This window comes from Phaseolus vulgaris, chromosome 3 (assembly GCF_051622355.1).
Source record: "Phaseolus vulgaris cultivar YP4 chromosome 3, ASM5162235v1, whole genome shotgun sequence".
NCBI lineage: Eukaryota > Viridiplantae > Streptophyta > Magnoliopsida > Fabales > Fabaceae > Phaseolus > Phaseolus vulgaris.
The window spans coordinates 8,352,260-8,376,609 of record NC_143500.1 but is presented as its reverse complement, the minus strand read 5'-3'; the positions used below and the strand labels follow the sequence as shown (position 1 = coordinate 8,376,609).

Sequence of the window (24,350 nt, the reverse complement as noted above, 5' to 3'; positions counted from 1 at the left end):
AGAAATATAACCTAATAGTTATTCGTATGGATGTAGGTTGCAGAAATCTTCTATCGTTAGATAACCTAATAGTTATTCGTATGGATGTAGGTTGCAGAAATCTTCTATCGTTATTTTTCTACAGTTAATTTGTGATTATGTGTTCCTTCTGCTTAAGTTTTTCTCATCATGTTTGGTCAAAACTACATCCATGTAAAAGATATTAAATAACTTACAATATATTTTGTATACATAGTTCAAGTAATAATTAGTATTCGGTAATTTTAATATTATAATTAAATAATATTGACTCACGAAAACAATTTTTTTTTATCACAACTCGTCCACAACAAAGTAGAATCATTTTGATATAGAATCCTCCAACATATTTTCTACGTCTATTCTTTTTTTATTTTATTTTTTGTAAAGTTGATGTCACGAAATATATATTTAGAAAAAAAGTAATTTGTACACGTTAGGTGTGTCGGAAAAGGATTTGAAATAAATAGAATTTGCATAATTAATATTAAGCAATTAATAGTAAATCTAGAAACGAAAAAACAAATGGAAGAAGTGGTTGGTTAGTGAAGGAGGACCAAGAAAACAAGTGGACACAATCATCGTGGAAGTAACTAACAAAGGTGAAGGAGAGGGTAGAAGTGTCCATTCACACACGTTCTTACCTTTTAAAAACACAATCACATTCTCCTCAACCATTGCAACACTTTCTTCTCTTTCTTCTTCACTCACTCACTCAGTTACACATTCTAGGTTCATTTTCAGCATTCATGGATCCGGTGAGCGCGTGGGGGAACCAGCCTTTGGTCACGGTGGATCCCGAGATCCATGACCTCATCGAAAAGGAGAAGCGCCGCCAGTGCCGCGGCATCGAGCTCATCGCGTCGGAGAATTTCACCTCCTTCGCCGTGATCGAGGCCCTGGGGAGCGCCCTCACCAACAAATACTCCGAAGGCATGCCGGGAAACCGCTACTACGGTGGCAATGAGTTCATTGACGAGATCGAAAACCTTTGTCGCTCACGCGCTCTGGCTGCCTTCCACCTCGATGTTCAATCGTGGGGTGTCAATGTGCAGCCCTACTCGGGCTCCCCGGCCAACTTTGCCGCCTACACGGCGGTGCTGAACCCTCACGACCGCATCATGGGGCTGGATCTGCCCTCCGGTGGTCACCTCACCCACGGGTACTACACCTCCGGCGGGAAGAAGATCTCCGCCACCTCAATATACTTCGAGAGTCTTCCTTACAAGGTGAACTCCACCACGGGGTTCATCGACTATGACCGATTGGAGGAGAAGGCGCTGGACTTCAGGCCCAAGATGATAATCTGCGGCGGCAGCGCTTACCCTCGCGACTGGGAGTACAAACGCTTCAGGGAAATCGCGGACAAGTGCGGCGCACTCCTCCTCTGCGACATGGCGCACATCAGTGGCCTTGTGGCCGCGCAGGAAGCTAACAACCCCTTCGAGTATTGCGACATTGTCACCACCACGACGCATAAGAGCTTGCGCGGTCCCAGGGCGGGCATGATCTTCTACCGGAAGGGTCCTAAGCCGCCCAAGAAGGGGCAGCCGGAGAACGCTGTTTATGAATTCGAGGACAAAATCAACTTCGCTGTTTTCCCTTCTCTTCAGGGTGGCCCTCACAACCACCAGATTGGGGCCCTCGCCGTGGCGCTGAAACAGGCCGCGACGCCTGGGTTCAAGGCATACGCCAAGCAGGTGAAGGCCAACGCCGCCGCGCTCGGCAAGTTCTTGATGGGGAAAGGGTACAGTCTCGTCACCGGTGGAACGGAGAACCATCTTGTCTTGTGGGATCTGAGACCTCTTGGATTGACTGGTACACGATCGATCCATTGATCCATTTCCCCTCCTCCTCCTTCTGATTTCGATCTGTTGCCAATGTCTTAACAATGTGTTTTATTGCTTCGCAGGGAACAAGGTGGAGAAACTTTGTGATCTATGCAACATTACCGTCAATAAGAACGCTGTTTTTGGTGACAGCAGTGCCTTGGCCCCCGGGGGTGTACGAATTGGTAACTCACTTCTTTTCAATGTGCTTAAGTACAGATCTTTCTTTACTAACTCTGTTGAAAACAAGATCTTGGATTGTGTCTATCCACACCCTTAATTTTTAATCACAAAACTCATGAAGTTTCTTAAGTAATTTTAGTGACGTATTTGGATTGGCAGTGAGAGATCCAAAATCATGGTGTTGCAGTGTAAAATTGGAAGCAACTCTGTGTGTAAAATTGAAATCTTAATTGTTGTTTTCAGTTAGGATTATAATATGTGCAGTAAATAAGTTTATTTAAGATTAGCAGCATATTTATTGAAGTGAAATCTAAGAAAAATGCCCAGAACACGGACAGCTAATTTGTAATTGTTTAATGCATTCATAACACGGTATTGTAGTTGTGGATTAGTTTCGGAAGAAATTTTATTGCGGATGTGTTCCAATTAATGCTTTAACAATGGTGTAATAGTTCCTGGTTTACCATTTTAAAAGCATTTTGAGTTGTTGTTTATGCAATATTACTGGCAAATCAATTATAACCTAGTGTCTTACTTTTGATTTCTTGTTTTCTCAATATTTTTAACATTAAAGTGAAGTATTTTGACGAGTTTACCAAAATGCTTTGTTTTAGCTCCTGTTTCTGCATTTTTCTGAGATGTTTGTTTAGCACGAATATCTGAGTGGAGTTTGTGTGAACAGGTGCCCCTGCCATGACTTCTAGAGGTTTGGTTGAAAAGGACTTTGAGCAGATTGGTGAGTTCCTTCACCGTGCCGTGAGTCTCACACTGGAGATCCAAAAGGAGCATGGGAAACTTCTAAAGGATTTCAGCAAGGGCCTCGTGAACAACAAGGCTATTGAAGATCTCAAAGTTGATGTTGAGAAGTTCTCTGCCACCTTTGAAATGCCCGGCTTCCTGGTATCTGAAATGAAGTACAAGGATTAGTTTCAATCATACAACTCTCCACTTAATTGTGTCTTTCAAAGTTCAGCACAAAGTGCACCAGTAGATGAAAGGGAAATAAGTTTCATCCTTTTTGAGAGTGATGGGATTATAGAGATGGTGTTTCAATTCAAAAGTTTGAAGTGTCTTTGCCTTTCTATTCATGTTTGAATTTTTAGCCTGATTAATATCATTTTTTTTCTCGTCAAAAAAATCCAAATAATACATGTGCTTTCTTACTTTACCCCTATATGTTTCATGATCTACAAATTGTGCTCAAGTGAACACAGTTTCAATCGGGTTAAGCAAGAAAAAGTATTGCTCTTTGAAGTTTGTTTCTATTGTAGGTTCAAACTAAAGCCCTATTACTATTTGTGGGACAAGTTTATCCTAACGATCTATCATCTTTCTTATTCTCTCATTGCTCCATTGTTCTCACCTCCAATTTTTATTTTTCAATTATATCTGCAAACTCCCATGAATTCTAGTTAAACAATAAGGTAAGCTTTGCTTTCCAATTTTTTTGGTCTTATTGTAGATTAACGGATTTGACTTTTGTAACTGTAAAAAACGGAAATAAAAATTAATTTAAAAAATAATAATACTAAAATGTCTATATTTATTAAATAATTAAATTAATTACAAATATTAAAATATCTGTATTTATTAAAGCAAAGTTAAATAATTATATTAGTTAAGAATATAAAATGTCTATGTTTAAAATTTAAATTAAAACATAATTTCAGAAAATTAAAAAATGTTCATTTAAAAAATACTTTTTGTAAAAAATTGAATAAAATAACACTTTTATAAAATTTAAAATAATTAAGAATATTAAAATTAAAATAATCTACATTTATTAAATCTAATTAAATAATTAAGTTAATTACAGATATTAAAATATTTGTATTTACTGAAGAGAAATTAAATGCTTAAATTAATATAAAATATTAAAATATCTATATTTTAAAATCTTAATTCAAACTAAATATTTTAAAAAAAGTAAAGATTTAAAAATATATCTAAACAGATTTAAGAAAAACTAAGAAATTGTTGTTGAATGAAGAATTTCTTACCTGCAAAATAAAAAATCACGATTGCGTTTCTTTTGTTCGAGTTAATTATTTGGTATTCATTCTGAACTTGCAAAACTCGCATTTTTTAACCTGTACTTATAGTATTCTTTGCTCAACATTTTAATTTCTTACACATGTTTGAAAAATACCCTCTAATTGTTTCATAAAAAATGGATTCGAATTTTATTTATATCTTTTGAGAGATAAGACCTAGATTGAATTCTATACTGCCAAATTTAGGACAAATTTAGTTGTTTTAAAGTGATTCAACATTCTCAAACTCTGGTCGATTTCTGATTTGCAAAACTGCTACTCAGTTTACAGTTCTTCTAGATAAAATTGGTGCAGTTTACTGCTTCCACGACTAATTCACAAAATTTTGGTGAAACAAAAACTGATCTGGTTTGATGTTGGTCTGTGATTCACAAAAATTTGGAACAAGATTGGTTAAAAATTGGAGCATTTGGTGTAGTGCAAGTCAAAACTTGGTTCAACTGCTGTGCACAATTCTTCTGACTCAAAAATTTGCTTCTGGTGAAAGCGGTGCAGTCTTAGAAAATTGGTGCAGGTTGTTGTTGCTACCACAAGTTGCTCTTCACACCAACTGCAAATGCTGCTGCCGCAGAAAACCTGGTGCATCTGTTGATCTGGTGTGGTCTGGTGCAGCTGGAGTTCAAACTCTGATTCAAAAATCTGGTGCGGTGCAGTGGAGTTACACAAATATTGGTGCAACCACTCAGTTCAGTTTGGTCTAAAGCTGCTGTTGCAAAATCTTGTTTGCTACAAAACTTGATTCAAAACCTGTTGTATTCAAAATCTGCTGCATTAAAAATCTGCTGCTGGTGTTGTTTGGTTAGTTTCTTTCATTCAACGAAAGTCCAAACTCAATCCTTGAAGGGATAATCCCTTCAAAATCCTCAATAGAATCAATGATAATGCATACAAGTTGTATTTGTCCAATGATTATGGAGTAAAGCCCACTTTTAAAGGTGAATCATACACCTTTTGCATGGGAAATAGATGAAGCAGAACCTATATATTTGAGAACAAATTCTTCCATAGAGGGAGGGATGATGGAAAATCCTAAACCAAGTACTAACCACTAGAGTCATAGCCAGAAAAAATAAATAAATAAAAGGGTATTTTTTTCTGCATCCCATCATTCTTTTTCCTGCACCTATCAAAAACGTGAAAGGATGAAAATATTCCTGGGAGGTTTTAAATAAACCCAAACCTAGTGCAACATGTCCTTTCCTATTCTCTGCATTTTCTGTTGACGTTGCACTAGGGATTCCTTGCCATTTTGGTGATTTTGATGCGCTTTCAATGGACATACACAAACAAACTTGTGTGCATTCTGATTGCATTGTGTTGGTTAGTGGGAAGGTTTGGAGCGGATGTTAGTCGAAGAAGAAAGGTAAGGTTTGGTTTCTCTTTACTTCCATAATCCATAATTCAGAATGTTGGTGGAAATAATAAGCCATTTGGGGGGAGTGAGTGCATTTTGTATTCTGGAAAGGAGAATCTGTAACATATTTTTAGAATACGCTTACTAGAACTGTTTTCTGGAATGAGCTTTCCGGAATAGGCTTATAGATTTGAAATTCCATAATTCTATTTTGGAAAAGTCATTCTGGAAATATGGTTTGTTTGTTTTTTCAGTGAATTTCTTGAATGAGTGCTTGATATTGTGGAATGAACTATTATGTACTAATTGGAATGATGTATGTGTAGATAAAAATAGTGAGAACCAGGGGAGGAGGTATACATTGTGACCGTGTACGACTGAAAACATCGATTAGAAGAAGAAGACACGATGATGAAGATGAACAACATGTTGAACATGAACCTAAAGAAGCCCAAACCCATTTGGAGGTGGAGGATGAAGCAGAACCTAATGTGGAGGATGAAGTGTATCATAGAGGGCCAGTGAATAGGTCATTGTTGGGAGGTTATGAGAACCATGTGGCGAAATATGATACGTGAAGGTAAGTTGTTGTTTTGTTACTTTATATTATTTTGGTTGGTTATTGTAGGATTGTGGTGAGTTAAATTGGGTTCTCAGCAGAGAAAAATAAATAAGAAGTGTGTTCCTCATGGACGTATACAAGTTGTAATGGAATTGTCGGACTTAACTGGACTTTTTGGTGCAAGCTATGACACGACAAACAAAGAATTGTTTTCTTCTTTTGTAGAGAGGTGGTATACAGATACAAATACATTTCATCTGTCTATAGGGGAGTTGACCATCACATTGGATGATGTGTCAAATTTTTGCATCTCCCGATTATCGGGCAACTCTACACCTACCCTAGCTTAGATGTAGTTGCGATAATAGATTTTTTGGTTGAGTCACTTCGTGTTGATCCTGAAACAACAACTGCTGAGACAAGGCATTTTCAAGGTGGAATATGCAACCTAAACTCTAGAGAAAAACAAATATTGTCACAAGCAATGTTGTTAAAATCGCGATTTAAATCGTAAAAATCGCGATTTTACGATCTTTTAGGCATAAAACGGGCTGCATCGGTTTCTCAACGGATCGGAGCGATCCGATGATCCAGAGGTTGGATCGGGCAATCCATGGGCCTCTGCGATCCATGACCCGGGCAAAAAAAAAACCCTAAAATCCCTAATTTGAATCTCAGAAACCCTAATCCCAAAACGCAACACTAATTTGAAGGACTTGTGCCTCTATCGCGTCGCTTGGTCGTCGTTTTGTCGTTGCCGCCATCCGCGCTACGTGTCGCTACCGCTAGCGCCGCTGCCTTTGCCATTCGCGCCTTCGCCATTCGCCTTCGTCAATCGTGGTCGCCTTCGCCAGTACTCGCGCATTGCAATGCCTCTGCCACGACCATCGCACTGCCTCCGCCACCAGTACTCGCACGACCGCCACTGTTGACGCACGATTTGCTCTGCTCTGCCACTGTTCACGGGTTATAAGTTATAACTTATAATGGCAAGTGGAAGAACTGATCCAGCATGGAAACATTGTGTGTCTGTTGATGAAAAAGCAAGGAAATTAAAATGTAAGTACTGTGAAAAAGTTTTGACAGGAGGGGTTTACAAATTAAAGCACCATCTAGCAGGGACTTCAAAGGATGTGAGAGCTTGTGTATCGGTGTCGGAAGATGTTAAAAAATCAATGTTGGATATTGTTCTTAATCTGTAACGGAGTTTGTTAAGGAAATCAACCTCTATAGAAGAGAGTAATATTGGACAGACATAAGAAAGTTCTAGAAAAAGATCAAGTGGAGAAGAGATTGGGGACTCATCAAATATCTTTAAAAGAAAGGGAACTCAAAGTACAATTAATGCAATTTTCAAGAAGAATGAAAGAGAGGATGCATGTCAAGAGATGGTTAGGTTTTTCTACCATAATGCTATTCCTTTTAATGTAGCAAACAATGAAGAATTTAAGAGGATGGTTGAGTTAATTGGTAGACATGGTCTCGGATTAAAGCCACCATCATATCATGAAATAAGAGTGAAGTATTTGAAGCAAGAGGTTGAGAAGACAAAGCAAATTGTAGAAGAACATAAACTTGTTTGGAAAAAAAATGGATGTACAATAATGACAGATGGATGGACGGATAGGAAGAGGAGGACTATACTTAATTTTTTGGTAAATAGTCCAAGAGGAACTGTCTTTTTGAAATCTATTGATGCATATGATGTATGCAAGACCGCTAAAAAAATCTTCAAAATGATAGATGATATTGTTGAAGAGGTGGGGGAAAATAATGTCATCCAAGTTGTAACAGATAATGCAGCAAATTATAAAGCAGCTGGGGAGTTGTTAATGCAAAAGAGGAAAAAGTTGTATTTGACCCCTTATGCAGCTCATTGCATTGATCTGATGTTGGAAGATTTTGAAAAGAAAATACCACTTCATCACGACACAATTGCCAATGGTAAGAAAATTACAACCTACATTTACTCAAGAACTGGTCTTATCTCCTTGTTGCAAAAATATAGTGAAGGAAAAGATTTGATAAGACCAGCCAATACGCGTTTTGCCACCTCTTATCTGACTTTAGGATGCTTGAATGATAATAGAGGATCACTTATTAAGATGTTCACATCCTCGGAGTGACAATCCAGTCAGTTTGCAAAAACTAGTGATGGAGGGTAGGTGGAAAATTTGATATTGGACAAGGGTTTCTGGAAAAACATTTTAAATTGTTTGAGGGGTGCTCTTACCCTGATTAAAGTGTTGCGCATGGTTTATTCAGATGAGAAACCAACCATGTGATTTATTTATGAAGAGATGGATATTGCAAAAGAGAAGATACAAACTCTCTTCAATGGAGTTAGTAAAAGGTAATTTACCTATATTTGATTTCTCAATTAGATATATAGACTTGTTTTGGAGATTAATTTATTTATTTTTATCTTATTTAGCTACACTCCCTATTGGGAAATCATTGATCATCGATGGGAAAACCAATTGCATAGGTCGTTGCATGCTGCAGGCTATTATCTTAATCCTATGTTACACTATCATCCTGACTTTAAAGTTGATTATGAGGTGAAACGTGGACTGTATGAATGTTTGGAGAGGTTGGTGGGAAACCTTGATGTGATGGGTAAAATTGATCTTCAATTAGAGAGTTTTAAGACCAAGTCTGGATTGTATGGTACTCCATTAGCTCAGCTTGGACTCAAGACCAAAACTCCATCACAATGGTGGGAATCATATGGTCATCAACATCCAGAACTACAAAGATTTGCAATTAGGGTATTGAGTTTGACTTGTAGTTCATGAGCGTAATTGGAGTGCTTTTGAAAGGGTAAGAATTTAAATTATTGAAAGTGATTTCATATTTATTTTTTAGATGATCATATGATGTGTTAACTAGTTTTATAATTATTTAGGTCCACACTAAGAAAAGAAATTGTTTACACCAAATGACTATGAATGATGTGGTGTTTGTGATGACTAATTTAAGATTGACGAAAAAGAAAGATGTTAGAAAAACAAAAGAATATACTATTGATGATCTTTCTTTTGATGATGAATGGAATGTGGAGGAAAATGAAACATTATATGGTTTAGATGAAGACATATTACTTGAAGTTGGAGAAGATGATGCTAGTAGAGGAGCAACAAATGATTTGGAGGTTCCTCCAATTGATGATGATTTAGAAGTTCCTCCAATTGATGATAATGAAAATGAAGATCTTTTGGAGGACCAAGATGATTATCCTATGATTAGTGTGAATGATTTAATTGGATAGTTTATCTGTATTAAACATTATGTTGAATCTACTTTTAATTATGTTATGTATTTGGACCATTTAGTTATGTTATATATTTGGACCATTTCATGAATTATAAGTCTATTTTTAATTATGTTATGTATAATAACTCAGATAGTAACTCTTCCGAGTCGAGTTACGATCCCCGAGTTACGAGTTTTTTTCCCTCTCCGATCCGTCTACGAGTTACGATTTTAACAACATTGATCACAAGTATCACATATACATATGCTACTTGTGATGTTACCTAAGTGCATGACCATGTTTCTTCATGCCTTAACAAGCTTTTCTTTTTGTGGATTTAACAAACAACTTAAAATGCATGCAACCCACACACTCTAATGAAAGTCATGGAAGCTATGTCTTCTAATAAAAATAAAAATAATTTGGATATTTCAAAAAATGGTTGGGTGCAAAAAGAAGAGTGATAGGGTGCAAAAAGAAACACCCTAGAAAAAATAGGTCTTTACTAATTTGGACTAAGTAGAATAGAGTGTAAGTGTTAAGTGGGCCTAGGAATACATGTTGTCAAAATGCACTCAAACCTTAATTGGTATAGTTCTTTATCCTCGTGCCACACATGATGGGAGTGTTCTCTCGAATTAGACATTTGAAACACATTTAGCACTAGTTAAAAGTGTTAGATCTACTTGCTTAAGGGGGATAAGTGTCTCCTCACTTATCAAATGTAGGAAAAAAATTGAATTTAAATTTCAATTGGGTGTATCCTCTCCCTTGGTCATTCTCTCACTATAAATTCATATATAATCCGCACCAATTACCACTTTTGAATACTAAGAGAATTGATGGAAGAGGCCCAAGCTCAGACCCTAGTTCAAGCCCAACAACTAGGTCCATGACAAAGAGGATTCAAGAAGATTGAGACTCTACTACTGATGGCAGAGAAACTTTTCTTTATATGTTCAAAGAGGACCACAAGAAGTAAAGCCCAATCCAGGAGAGCTAGTTTCATTATTTGTAATTTCAGTAGAATAGGGTTCCTTTAGCATAATGGGGGAGGTGTGCTTATCATTGTAGATTGAGTAAAGCCTTTTAGGGTAAGAAATTAACCTAGCTTCTAGAACTTTGCTCTTAGGATGCGGCATTGACTTTAGTCAAAACCCTAGCAGCCGCTCTTTTGTGTATTCCCCATCCTACCCTTACTCCTTGTTCTCCAAGGCACTTACACCTATATAATAGGGTGTTTGGCTCATGTTTTGTAAGATCAATTTTATGAGTAAAATGCTACCAAATATTGCAAGCTTCTACTCCCTTGTCTACTCTCTCTAGGTTAGACACTTTGATCTTCACCTCCACCTTTCTCCAAGTGATATGACCCAACCAATCACTCTCCATACCTTTCCTGCACCTACAAGGAACTCATAGCTCTATATGAGCCCTCCTTGATCCATCACATCCATTGCTTCCGTCACCCTTTTCAAATCTCCAAGAATAACAACCCATCAGAATTGATGCTAAATTTGCACTTCTCTTCTTTTTTAAGAGTAACCATTGGAGAAGCTCTTCCACAACAAACTTTTCTTGTGAGTTAAGGTCTGTCTAGTTTTTCCTTGAAGCAAGTTCCGCCACTCTATTTCCTTCACCACAAATTCTTCATTCTTCTGCAATTCACCTTATTCAATTCTCCATTAGAAAGCTCGCATTGAAACACGTTGTACTCAGGAATCTGACTCCTGCCCAGCTTACCAACGATCACATTTAAACAAATACTAGAAATCAATCAGTCAATCGCAAATCATATATTCAATATGTTACGTATTAAATATTTCGTATCATAGTTCTTCCCTCTCTACAAAGTCAAAACTTCTTATGTACGAAATTCTAGAAACAAATTGAACTAAACCAATATTCTACATCATAGACTACCTCTCCTAGTTTTAACATATCATGAAAGAAACTTGAAATATGGCTAGGAGTAAGAAACTTCCCAGATTTTATAACTAGGAGGATGAACGAGTTAGGTTTTGATTCTCCTTGGAATCACATTAAAAGTAGAGCTAGTAAAATATATGCTCAAAAAAGCCACTTGCGGGTTTCTTTATCAATTAATGTAAGAGATAACTCTTAAAGAAGCACAAATTTAGAAGATATATAATACAATTTAGAAAACTCTAACAATCAATTAGAAGTGCAAATTAAGCTCAATTGCATCAACCACAATTTCTACTCGTGAGGGCCTTCACAACTATTGGACTCCTGACATAATGCTTGCCATCTGACCATATCAGTTTTCCAAACACGTAGTTATTCGTAGCTTTTCCTTTCACGATCTTAAAGGTTACTTTAAAGCGTTTTTCTTCACCAACTTTTGTGAAGTTCAAGATGCTTGGCTTCACAGAAACAGTGATTCCTTTCGGGTTTTGAACGTGAGCAATGTACGTCCGTGGAGAACCAACATTTTTCAATGTCCTCGTAACTGTCACTGACCCAGAGAGATTTGGGACTGTGATTGAGGGATAGTTCAAGTTGAGGAGACTAAATTTCTTGCGGCACACATATGATGGACCTTCTGTGAACACTGAGATTTTTGTCCCGTTGTAACCTAAAGCACATAAGAAGTTTAGGTAATCACCAATTGTTGTGTCATAAACTAATCCGGGATCCATTGCTGTGTTTGGTTGAACATGTCCTGCCCCATAACTGAATGGTGTTGCCCTGCCATCTGTAGCATTCAGCAGGGGCTCCACTTCATTATCGAGTGTTGTGGCTGAAAGTAGCAGAGGACAAATTATCAACTTGTAGATCATTTACCTCTAACTAATCCATTTTGCTTTCGATATATATGTATAAAAATTTTGAGATGCCAAGCTCTATATTTCCAACATATTTTATGACAAAACTTAGATGCAGCTTCATAATTTTTTTTTTACTGTTTAATCGTGATAACCTTTGTTTCACAAATTAGAATTGGAGATTATTTTGATAATCCATGTAATAAAGGTATCTATTAAAGGCCAACAACAGTAAGCAGATAATTGAGATGAAACCACAATTCTGATTAACGAACAATACGAACGTAAGTGTGTCTAAGTTTTGTAAAGACATTTATTGTAAATTGGTTTCAGGAAAAAGGATTAGAAGTGTGAGAAACCTTGAAGAACATGTCATGTCACTCACTCACCTGTGGTCATGATTGCTGACTTAATAGCAGCAGGACTCCACGAAGGATACGAGGCTCTCAACAGTGCCACAATGCCTGCAACATGAGGGCACGACATTGATGTGCCTGAAACTGAATTATACGGAATCCGGCGCTTATCAAACACTTGATTGGTTGGTCCTTGGGCTTCAGTATAGGCTGCTATAACTGACACTCCCGGTGCAGTGACATCAGGCTGAATATTGGGACAAAGTAGAGTCGTTAGATACTTATATATCAAAGCCATGACAACAAATTTCAAGGAAAATTACAGTTTGTGAGTAATGCCACCTTTAGGATCTCTGGCACGACAGTATTTGGTCCTTTTGATGAAAAAGCAGCCATAAATGGGGCTGGCTTAGTATCCAATTGAGTCTTTGGATGTGTAATATACGCCACTGGGAACCTAGCAAAGATTATGAAGTGGTCAAGTCAATGTTGAAAAGCTGAGTTTCATGATTACCCTTACATTGCTCAAAAAATAACAATCAAGTGGTCAGGTCAATACTTTGCTTATTTCACCACACATTGAAAGTTCAATTGCAATTCATATATTCTGTTTGAAAATAGTATAGTGAAATTCCAAATAAGTCATAATAGCATAAGGTATTGTATTAATAAGTGGGAGATTAGAATGGTATCTTACCTGGTTGAGTTGATGTAATTAAAGACAGCAATACCATCAGTGAAATTGATATGAGAAGCAGGAAGAACATGAGGATCAGCTATAATTTCATTGCCACTGGCCTTGTCATTAGCAAGGACCATTCCCACAGCACCAGCTAGTAAAGCTTGCTCTCCTTTGTCCACTCTCGCATTTATCCCTCGGAGACATACCACGATTTTTCCCTTCACCTTCTTGGGATCCAAAGTCCCATTCTGGCACAGCACCCTGCATGCATGCCCATAAATTTTATTCACCATATCCAGTAGTGTTAACTTATTCATGTCAAGTGTAAGTGCTGATTTTCAACCAATGATGGCAATAATGAGTTTCAGACATTTTATACTTACGCATCTTCTGTTCTTGCACTGCCCAATTTAGCGTCTGTAGCTTTGATAATTGGGTAGAACTTCTGTGCCAATCTTGCAGCTGATAAGCTTTCCCCCTTCAAATCAAGCAAACAAGATTATTGACAAATGTCTGTATAAACTATAACACACATCTGGGTCTTCATATTTGTCCAAAGAAATTTGAAAATCGCTACATTTGCAACTACAGGATAGATGTAAAATAATGATTCTCATGTTGAATTTGAATACTTTTCTGTTATTAAATAATACAGTATGTTTTATGTTGAAAACTAAAGAAAAAATCATCAAATTCAATTATGAATCTTTCAGCAAATTAAAAAATGATAAACCGTGATTTATTGTAGAACCTTACGTTAAATTTAATGAAAATACATCGTCATATCTGATCTTGACTGTATATCAAAAGATCATTATGACACCCTTTAATTTTAGAAGAATTGATTAAATCTTTTTTAGAGTGTCATTATCTAGTTTTGTTTAACAAATTTACTACTTTATATAACAACTATTTTCAAAATTATATTTAAAATTATTTCTTTAAAATCTTTTTTAGTATTTTTAAGAAAATGATTTCTACTTAGCTAGTTGCAATATATTAGTTAACACTTTAAACTTTCACACTTTGTTTGTTTTAATGAAAGTTAAAAATAGAAAAAAAAAAAAAAAATTGCATGAGAAAAAGTAGTATATATTTTTTATTAGGAAAAAAATAAAATTTGAAAATAAAACGTAGATCCACCTCAAATTAAAATTGAACAGAAAAAGAAAGAATGTGCTATAGAAAAAAAGCGAGGTCAACTTACAAATTATAACTTTAATCTTGTTATTTCTATTTTACTTAATCAAAATTACAAATCCTGAAGCACAAATATAATGAAAATAAAATTTAACCTTTCCCATTCTTCTACTTCTTTTAATTTAAAACACTCTAAAACTCTAGTTTTTTTAATTCATTTATTTTGAGGTACTTATTTTTTTCTTACTTTTCTTTTTATGAAATCTTATTGGTGAAAATGACACTGATTCATAAAGTAATAAATTCTAATATCAATAATACTTTTTATATAAAATAAATAAGGTTTAACTGTCTTTCTAATCCACCATATTTGATATATTATTTATAATTCTCCCATTAAATTTTTCATTACTTTAGTCTACTTAGTATTTGTTACCATATATTTGAGTGATATAATTCTTAAAAATTTCTTAAAAGGTTTAAATATGATTTTAGTCGTTTAAATTGAAAAATTGTTTATTTTGATCATTTAATTAAAAAAAATCATTTGTTGTCCTTCCCTTTTGTGAAATGTTAATTTTAGCTCCAACTTTTCCTATTTCACTCCTACAAACCAAAATATCAATCAATGGCACAATATCTCCAGTACTAACTAAAATCTGGTTATTAGAATTAAATTCTTAGGTGTTAGCTCATGACACTCTTCCATGGTGTTGGTTATCATTTTAGAGTAAAGTGACATCCCTAATAACAAGCATTAAGTGGAGCTCGTCAATGGGTGACCACCTTTTGACAATCACATAACAGCAAGAAAGGAGGGAAAGGAAAGACGGGCAACAAAAAAATTTATTTTGCAAAAGAAATCTCTCATTCAGATAGAGAAAGAATACAACAACAGTTTACATAAAAGAGAGAAACACATGAAAGGAAGATACGAGGGCGGTATAAGAAAATCAAAAACATACAACAGCATTAGAAAAAAAAAAACAAAAACGACTTACAAGATATAACAAAGATGATTCTAAAATTCCCCTAAAGCCGGGAGTGGACATTTATCACACCCAGCTTTGGAACATACATTGTAGGAGCTGGTTGGAGGAAGAGGTTTGGTGAGAATATCAATGAGTTGGTTAACTGAAGAAATAGGGACAAGAGAGAAGTTTAAGCACTTCATCAAGCACCTTTCCTCTGACAAGGTGACATACAATCTCGGTATACTTTGTTCTTTCATGAAAAAATTGATTTGAAGCAATATGAATATGAAGAGTAGATTGATTGTCACATAAAATAGTTGGGGTGTGCTCACAATTAAGATGAAGATACCATTGAATTTCGCATGTTGTGGATGCAAAAACACAATATTCACCTTCAGAAGAACTTCTTAATATGGTTTGATTTCCACAAAACAAGAGATCTTACTATGTAAATCAAGTACTAAGTTACAGATTTTCTAGAATCTTTGCAACTAGCCCAATCAAAATCGCTTAAAAGTTTGTATCTAAAGAGATTGGTTGGCAGGGAAGAAAATACCCTTTCTTGGAGCAGATTTTAAATAATGAAGAATGTGATAAGCGACTTGTTTATAAACATAATGGGACAAGAAATGTATTGGCTGAGTTACTAGATAGCGTGCACAACGTCAGGTCTAGTATTGTTAAGATAGATCAACTTTCCAATAAGTCTTTTATACTCTTAAGGATCCTGTAATCTAGTACCATCATCTTTTGATATGCATGAGGAATAGTCCATGGGTTTCGCACCAAACATACCTGTTAAGGATAGCAACAAGAAGGGACAAATGCAAGTTTGACTATCCAATTCTCAACCTCGAAGTAAAAACTCATCCACCTCCCCATACTCAATGAGTAAAAAAATTGTCTCATCCGCATCCCCATTAAGTGACAGGTATACCCATACATACACCCATGCTCAATCGCTTATTGTTTCAAATATTAATTATATAATTTGTTAAAAAAGAAAGTCTATCAATGATTCAATGTAAAAAGACACACATGTGTTATATTGATTTCAAGATGTTCCATTGCTTTAATCTAGTTCGGATGTTTAATTGCTTCATTCTAGGATTTTGGTTTAAAATGAAGGTGATAGGAAACATAATTTGACATAGGATAGTTCATCTTCTACAGTTTTTGACAAGAGAAAGCAAGGATACTATGATAATCCTTTAAATACAACTGTGTCTACCTTATACGTGAAAAGCATCAATAATTGATAGGAGAACCATGACCTATAGGAATAATTTCTTCTTCTTGTGTGTTTAGTTAGGTGTAATAGTTCCTTCTTCGCTCTATATGGGATTAAGAAGATTAAAATTTCTCAATGATTAGTAAGACTGACAAAAGTCATTTTAAAATTTTGATCAGTATTGGTGGTAACATGAGGAAAGTGTTTCTCACTCATGAAAGACAACATCACGAGATATAAAGATATTATGTGCATGTAAATCATAAATCATGTATCCTTTAATATTGGGTTTGAATCTAAGAAAGACACAAGGATGAGTCCTTTGGATGAAACTTCTTACATTTCCCAAAGAAGAGTATTAGCATAGCAAAGGCAACCAAATGCACGAAGCATGGAGAAATCAGAAGATTTAATATAAAGTTTTTCAAAAGGAGATCTATTATTTAAGAGACAAAGTTAGGCATGCGGTTAACAAGATAAACACAAGTGTAATAATACGACTCCAAAAACTTTTGGGCGAACTACTTTGAAAAAGGATGGCACAAGCAATAGGTAAAATATGCTGGTATTTTCTCTCTACAACACCATTTTGTTGGGAGTTTCAACACAAGATTTTTTTATTAATACCTTTCTAGGGATAGAAGTCATTCATACAAAATTCTAGCTCATTATCTTTGCGAATGATTATATTGTTAATGTATATAAGATCATTTGAACATTAAAAGGAGTTAATTTTTTCTTACTATCCAAATAATCCTTTAGATAAACTCGAATGCCTAGTACCATGATGAAAAACAGCAGTGAGAAAAAGAGAAAGCACCTTCAAGGTGATATTATCACCGAGGACAACATAAGCTGGGAATTCTCGATCCATGGTGCTGGCAGCAACCGTAACATGCCAGGGTGCAAGATTCTCCGCAGTGGCATCCGCAGGCCCGCTATTCCCAGCGGAGCAAACCACCACGATTCCACGCTTCGCCGCGTGGAACGATCCAATTGCCACGCTGTCATTCAGCAGACTCGACGCGGACCCTCCGAGCGACACAGACAGCACGTCCACACCGTCGTGGATGGCCGCGTCAAACGCCGCCAAGATGTCAGCGTCGAAGCACTCATCGCCGGCGACGGGTGGCCAGCAGACCTTGTATGCCGCCACGCGGGCCTTGGGCGCGCCGCCCTTGGCGGTTCCGAAGCCCTGGCCGAAGACGCTAACTCCGGCAACGGCGTTGCCGGCAGCTGTGGAGAGGGTGTGGGAGCCATGGCCCTCTTTGTCACGTGGGGAGTGAAAGGAGGAGTTGAGTGGGCCCGCCGCCGATTCGTAGCCCTTGTTGAAGTACCTTGCTCCGATCAGCTTCCTGCATATGCATTCAACATCTTCAACTTAATGCGTTCAATTCAAAACATACAAGTTTATCACAATCATCTTGTTTAATAAATAAATAAATATATATATATATATATATATATATATAACCAATAATATTATTTAAACAATACAAATTTCGTAATGTTTACTGAACAATATTCCTAAATTGATTAAAAATAATTTTAAAAAAACTTAACCATATTTATTCTTTATTTTCTTTTTCTAATTTATTAATTTTAGTGTGTCGCGATTTTAAATTAGAAAAGAGAATCATTAAATAATAGGTGAGACCCATCCGTTCTAATAAATTTTAATCAATCACTAATACAGTATTATATTGTAATTCATAAGATTTAATAAGAGTCTTAAATTTAAGCATTAAGTTTTTTTAAAAAATATCACTGGAATAAAATGATGCTATAGGATATGTTCTTAAAATTAAAACTATTAAAAACTTATGATTTAACAATTAAATAATTTTTAAACTAAAAATTAAAGAACAAATAAAATCTTTCAAAATTCTGGTCTCTTATATTTTTTATAAAATCTTTGAAATTTAGATGTTCTTAAAAAGAAAATATAAAAAAAGGATGTGATTAATGTACTTTAACAATTTTTTAAGAAACATGGTAAAAGGTGATGATGATTAAATTCTTAAATTGCATATTATATTTCCCTTTATCCAAATGCTGATCCCAATGTGCTTTACTTTTTAAATAAAAGTTAATTCATATAATTGCTGAATATACAAAACTCATTCTGCCTAAACAAGTTTGCTCTACATTTAGCTTCATAAAATAATTACTAAAGCAAATTTTCTTTTATTTGTAAATTAAAAAGAAGTTTAGTTTCAACATATTGGCAAAACATTTATTTAATCGACAAATTAAATTTTATACAAGAAAAATATTTGTATAACTATTATATAAGATAGACTTCTTTAAGACTTTAATAAAGCTTTTCTAAGTTAAAAATAATTTAAATACAAATTAAAAATAAAAATGTAAACAAGATTAGGAATGATAATACGAATCCTTCTGTCATCATTTAGGTGCATCGGTTAACTTTTTGAACCCATCAATTCATATTGGCTCGGTCCGCCTAATCCGTCAACTCGATAAGTCTCAGGTGGAACAAAGCGAATTAGTCCTCTTTTAACACTTTCAAAGAGGAATCTCAAACTTTTGAAATTAAAATTGATGATAATCAATATTTTATATATAACTTTATTTACATTAATTTATTTATATATTACTTTATTTATTGAAATATTGTTAATATTTACTTTATTTTGTTAGGCATTAACCATTTATTATTATAATATTAAAGTTTGATTCAATTTTATTGTTTTTTTTTCATTTTTATTGTCCAAAAATTGATATCAATTACTACAATCAAGTAAATAGATTCAAAAAATAATAATTAAAAAAATTGAAAAAAAAAAGTGATGAATCAACTCATCAACTTACTCTCTAACAAGGCAAGTTACTAATATCGGTCTGTATCACCCTGGTGGACCAGTCCATCTCAATCCGTTTTTAACGGACCAAAACGGACCGTCATAAACAAAATAGACGAAAAAGTTTCTACATAGTTTATTTGTAAATTAATTTTAATTATAGAAATTTTATTTAATTTTTTATTTTACTCCCTAATAAGTACTAGTAGAAATGTTTATACAAATAGACTATACTGCATTTGAAATAGTTCATTTCGAAATAAATAAGAAATGGCTAAAAAATGCATCGAAGTAAAGAAAGAAGAACTCCTCATGTAAAAGCGTTGAGTTCTGCGGCACTTATCTTTCATTTGGATCCATTCTCATCGGTGGGGAAATGGTAAAATATTAATAAGAAAACGAAAAATTTAAGTCTAAAAATGCAGTGTTCAAATGAATGCACTTAAACCCTTTCATTGAATGTCAAATAAAGAAGAGTATGTGCCCTTAGGCAAAGGGAGGGAGGAACTCAATAATTAGCTTAGAAACATTTACTGTCTATCCATAATAAATGACGCAGAAAATATTAGTGAAGTGCTTGATTTATTTGGATGGTTTTAAGAATATCCAAGAAACTCAAACGAAAATGGTACCTGTTGCATTGAAAAGTATGATCAACTCCATTGTCACAGATTCCTCTCCACTTTGATGGAATTGGTCCCAATCCTTCCTCACTAAAGCTCTTTGATTCAGGCCAAACACCTAAAGGTATATGTAGTGGGAGCAAAAGAGAGCAGAGAGTGTGGTCAAAATAAGATAAGCATAAATGGAGATTCTACTTCTACAATCTACCCTTTTCAATCTCATCCAAATCCCCCTTAAAGCTATCATCAGGTCTTGTTTTACTTCTCATTGCCCCCACCCACTTTTCACACGTACAGTTTAGCCAACTTTTTTAATTGAAGCTCAAGTGTGCGCATACCAATTTTCTTATTGGTGCTCTTATCATTGCATCTTCGACTATCCCCACCTCACAACTTAAATATACCCTTTTTATTTACCCATATCGTAATCAACAAAACTCATAATAATGTATAGTTTTGTTCCAATCTATCACTTATGAACAACCTTATGCCTCAAAAATATAAACACAGACTAAATTTTATGACACACGCGCGCACATAAATATGTAACAGACAAATGACAAGAAGCCTAACCCATATTGCCTTTTTTAAAGGTGGTTTGTTTGTGATAAAACAACAGAAACTAGGCCACTCAATCATTATTCTGCAAACCTCGTTCTATTCATTGTAATCTAACCACAAAATTTTGGAACAAGTTCAGGTGTATTGATAACATTTCTCATATGAGAAATAGGTATAATTTATAAATTAGAAAATATTGTAAGTGTAATTAGAGCTAATCACAGGAGATTAATGCAGTTAGTGTATTTCTTTAAGATCGTAAATGAACATTCGTACTTGGGGTATAGAAAATAACTAGTCTAACAACCCATTGACTGCAAGATTCAAATTAACAATATATTAGTATTATGAAATCAATTGTTTTGAAATGATCGAACTTTGGAAACAGGTTGGTGGTGGGGGATAGGGATACGATAAGATAACCTTTGTGTATCTTCCACGTGAGTGTACTAGTCAACGATCTAGATAAAAACATTATAATAATAATAATAATAATCAACCCAATTAATTCGAAGGTTTTGTTGACCATCTTGAAAAGAATAACAAGAGTTTTACCTGTATCCAGGTTTCCAATTATCACTCCTTCACCAAATCTAGCTTTCTTCCAGATTGAGCTAGATGGGATCATCCCATTATGCTCTAGCCCCATGAATTCCCATGATCGAGTGGTGTGTAGCTTTCTCCCACTGTTCACAAACACCGACAACACTTCGGGGTGCTCTACAAGCAAGTTTGGACAAAAAGGGTAGACTCTAAATGAGAGAAAGGAAGCACAGAGAATAGAAAAAAAAATAGGATATATGGTTCTTACTTGCTATCTGGGTAGCTACTTCTTCTTCCAAAATTGCAGCAAAACCATTGATGTGTCTTGTGTATGAGTAAAAGATGGACTCCTTGGCTGTATTAGGACTACAAAAAAGCAACTCAAACATTTCTATAGGTGAAAATTTGTACGCATACATGATTTAAGATGCTACAATTGTACCTCATACCTTCCTAAGAAAGATCCCAGAAACTCATAGTGGGACTGTGTCACTTCATTAAAGTCAACTAAAGATGAAGATAATTCTGGGCCGGGTGAGTGAGCTCCCAAGTACACCACATAAGACTACAATTGAAATGGTGCAGGGATTAGATCACAAGCAAGGATTAGATCTTTTCCACAGTTTTTCTTTTATCTTTATTGAAGATTGCAAATTGCAAGGCCTCACCTTCTTCACTGCAAAGCTGAGTCTGTGCAGTAGACACACAAGAAGAATTTGAAGGAGAAAGTGGATGGTTGAACTTGGTGACCTCATTGCTCACTAGGAAGGTCCTCCTTCGCTTCTGTCTTTTGTTTTGAATGTAACAGAAACACAACCTTGGGTTATATAAGATAACAGTCCTTGCAAAACATAAAGTTATTGCCAGCACCTTTGCTCCGTAGGTTGAGACTTTGTTTTTTATTATCATTCAATGAAATTAATATTTAGTGTACTTTGTTGACGTATCAGATTCAGTTCACCAAATGGTTTGATTATTTTTTAAATTTGACCATCAAATGCTAAGGTTTTATTTGCACAGTGTTTTTCAAATTAATTTTTACATGAATTTAGTTTTCTTTGTAATTAGTGTTATAGTTATATTCAAATAATCAAAATACACTTTAGTTCTAAATTATTTATTTATTTGCAGGTTTGCTAACATTTGATTAAATAAAAATGTTTTAAAAAAATGTCTCAAACTACATAGAAGAAATCACCAAATTAAAGCAAGGCTTGCAGTTGTTAACGTGACATCTAATAATTGATAAATATAATATTAACATGTTGGCTTTATAATCTGTACTGAAACTCTGGTTGGACCCCATATCAATTTTGGACTATTGCAGGGTTTGTGAAAAATAACAAATGCAGTGTTGATTTGTTTCCCCTAAGTGTGAAAACAATACAAGCAGGCAAAACAACCAGGGTGAGGATATGTGGAAATAAGTAGGGGGTGCTTGTTTTAAGATAATGGTTATATTGTAGTACTATATTGTATTTTAAGTAAAAAGGGAAAGAATGGATGTTTAAAGCCTATTTTAATACATTGAGACGTCAAGTTAACATCAATTACTTTTAGAAACGGCCTCGAGTATTATTGGGAGTGTGCAGTTTAATGTGATTGTCAATTGAACCAACTAACCAAAATAAGTGAAAGCATTATTGGAAAGATGACTGTAAGTATATAAGTTATAATGCTGTGATGAGATTTGCAATCAAAATAGTATATACACTTTTGCAGGCCATAGTCATATTCATGTTTCCAAGAGATGGCGAAGGCCACAACTGGGTAATAAAACTAAAGTCTAATTTCCTAGAATCTTGTGCTTATGATTTACTCATTTGTTTATTGAGCTTTAATGGTGTATATTAAAGAATAACCAATTCATAAAAAATTCAAAACATTAAAATGGTAATGATCAATATACAAGAAACTAAAACAAAAGAGAGGGTACCTATTGCAGGGAAAAGTAAGATGAATTCCATGGTCACATATTCCACTCCACTTTTGATGGAATTGGTCCCTATCCTTCCTCATCGAAATTCTTTGATTCAGGCCAAACACCTAGAGGTAATGTGGGAGCAAAAGAGTGTGATAAAAAACTAAGATAAGCATATTGTAAATATATAAAACTTATACTGCTCAATCTCATCAAACTTCCCTTAAAGCTACCATGTCGTATGGTCCTATTTTAGTTCTCATTGTCCCCACCCATCTTTCACGCCTACAGTTTAGGCAACTTTTTGAATTTGAAGCTGATGTAGGAACATACCAATTTTTTTATTGCTGACCTTATCATGGCATCCTTGGACTGTCTCCAGCTTGCCACCATTGGAGCCCCACCTTACAGCATAAGTACACCCTTTTTATTTTATAAATATCCTAATGGACAGAACTCATAATAATGCATAGTTCTGTCCCAATCTATGACCAACCCTATGCTCAAAATATATTCATAGACTAAATTTTATGAAGCACTTTTATAAGTTTTAAATTTTTAAAATAATCAAATGTGACAATAGTATAAACCAAGAATTGAAACAAAATTCTAATATATATGTATACAAGACAAGAAGTATTGCAAAGGTGGTCCATTTGTGATAAAACAACTGAAAGTCGGCTACTCCGTCATTATTCTCCAAACCTTTTTTATATTCATTGTAATCTCACCACAGAAAGTTTTGCAGCATCTGTAGTAATAACATTTCTCATCTTGAGAAATAGGCGTAATTTGGAAATTGGAACTATTGTAGGTGTGATTAATGCACTTGGTCTAAGACAGTACACCATGGTATAGAAAAACTAGTCTAACAGCCCATTCACCATCAAAATTTTGCAAAATTTGATGCCAAAATTAAAAAATATAAGATAAAATAAGTGATATAACAGATAGAAAAATGGGGTAAGAATTAATGTGAAGGAGAAATATGCAGCATGGAGATCCTAAATTGAAGAGACCGAGTTAGTATTACAGTTACTATTAGTATTGAATTTCATTGTTTGTTTTAGAGATTTGAATCATAAGTTTGTGGTGGATATTAGTGTTTTCTCTTGGCAGAGTAAAGTAAGGACAAATTAAAGTAAAGAACTTAAGAAACAGGCAAAAAAGGTGATGCATAAAAATAAGAAAAAGAGGTGGGGGTGACAAATACTTATGATAGCTAAGAGCATTGACTCTTAATTTTTCCTATACCTAGGACCTTCTAATTTCATGCTATATTATATTATCCTATTCATTAATATAATTAATATTACATAAAGATAAATTCCTATTAATCAGAATCTAAATAAAAGACTTAACAGGTAACAAACAGCTTAATAAGTAGGAATGAACTACTAATCTTTTCCTGTATAACGTAGCCCACAAATTAGCTTATTCAGCTTTTCA

The 24,350-nt window shown here is 34.8% G+C and overlaps 2 protein-coding genes and 1 pseudogene across 3 annotated transcripts; 2 read left to right on the top strand and 1 right to left on the bottom strand.

Annotated features, from left to right (window-relative positions):
- Positions 1-697: 697 nt before the first annotated feature.
- On the top strand, positions 698-3,367 carry LOC137806458 (serine hydroxymethyltransferase 4). The gene is made up of 3 exons (XM_068606597.2): positions 698-1,836; positions 1,931-2,032; positions 2,713-3,367. Exons 1-3 carry the CDS (start codon positions 768-770, stop codon positions 2,955-2,957), a joined length of 1,416 nt encoding a protein of 471 aa, XP_068462698.1. The 5' UTR covers positions 698-767; the 3' UTR covers positions 2,958-3,367.
- Positions 3,368-6,986: 3,619 nt separating this feature from the next.
- On the top strand, positions 6,987-9,271 carry LOC137839013 (uncharacterized; annotated as a pseudogene).
- Positions 9,272-11,328: 2,057 nt separating this feature from the next.
- On the bottom strand, positions 11,329-23,026 carry AIR3 (Subtilisin-like serine endopeptidase family protein). 2 transcript variants are annotated; one of them, XM_090300336.1, is made up of 12 exons: positions 22,917-23,026; positions 21,649-21,767; positions 21,430-21,545; positions 21,249-21,346; positions 20,993-21,157; positions 19,886-19,994; positions 17,249-17,783; positions 13,467-13,561; positions 13,099-13,344; positions 12,744-12,858; positions 12,435-12,648; positions 11,329-12,020 (listed from the first exon to the last, which is right to left on the bottom strand). In XM_090300336.1, the coding sequence occupies exons 2-12, from the start codon at positions 21,733-21,735 to the stop codon at positions 11,464-11,466; spliced, it is 2,337 nt and encodes a 778-aa protein (XP_090156462.1). In that variant the 5' UTR covers positions 21,736-21,767; positions 22,917-23,026; the 3' UTR covers positions 11,329-11,463. The 2 variants fall into 2 exon arrangements, with proteins under 2 accessions (XP_090156462.1, XP_068462697.2); XM_068606596.2 differs by lacking the exon at positions 22,917-23,026 and having other exon boundaries at positions 21,649-21,854.
- Positions 23,027-24,350: the final 1,324 nt, after the last annotated feature.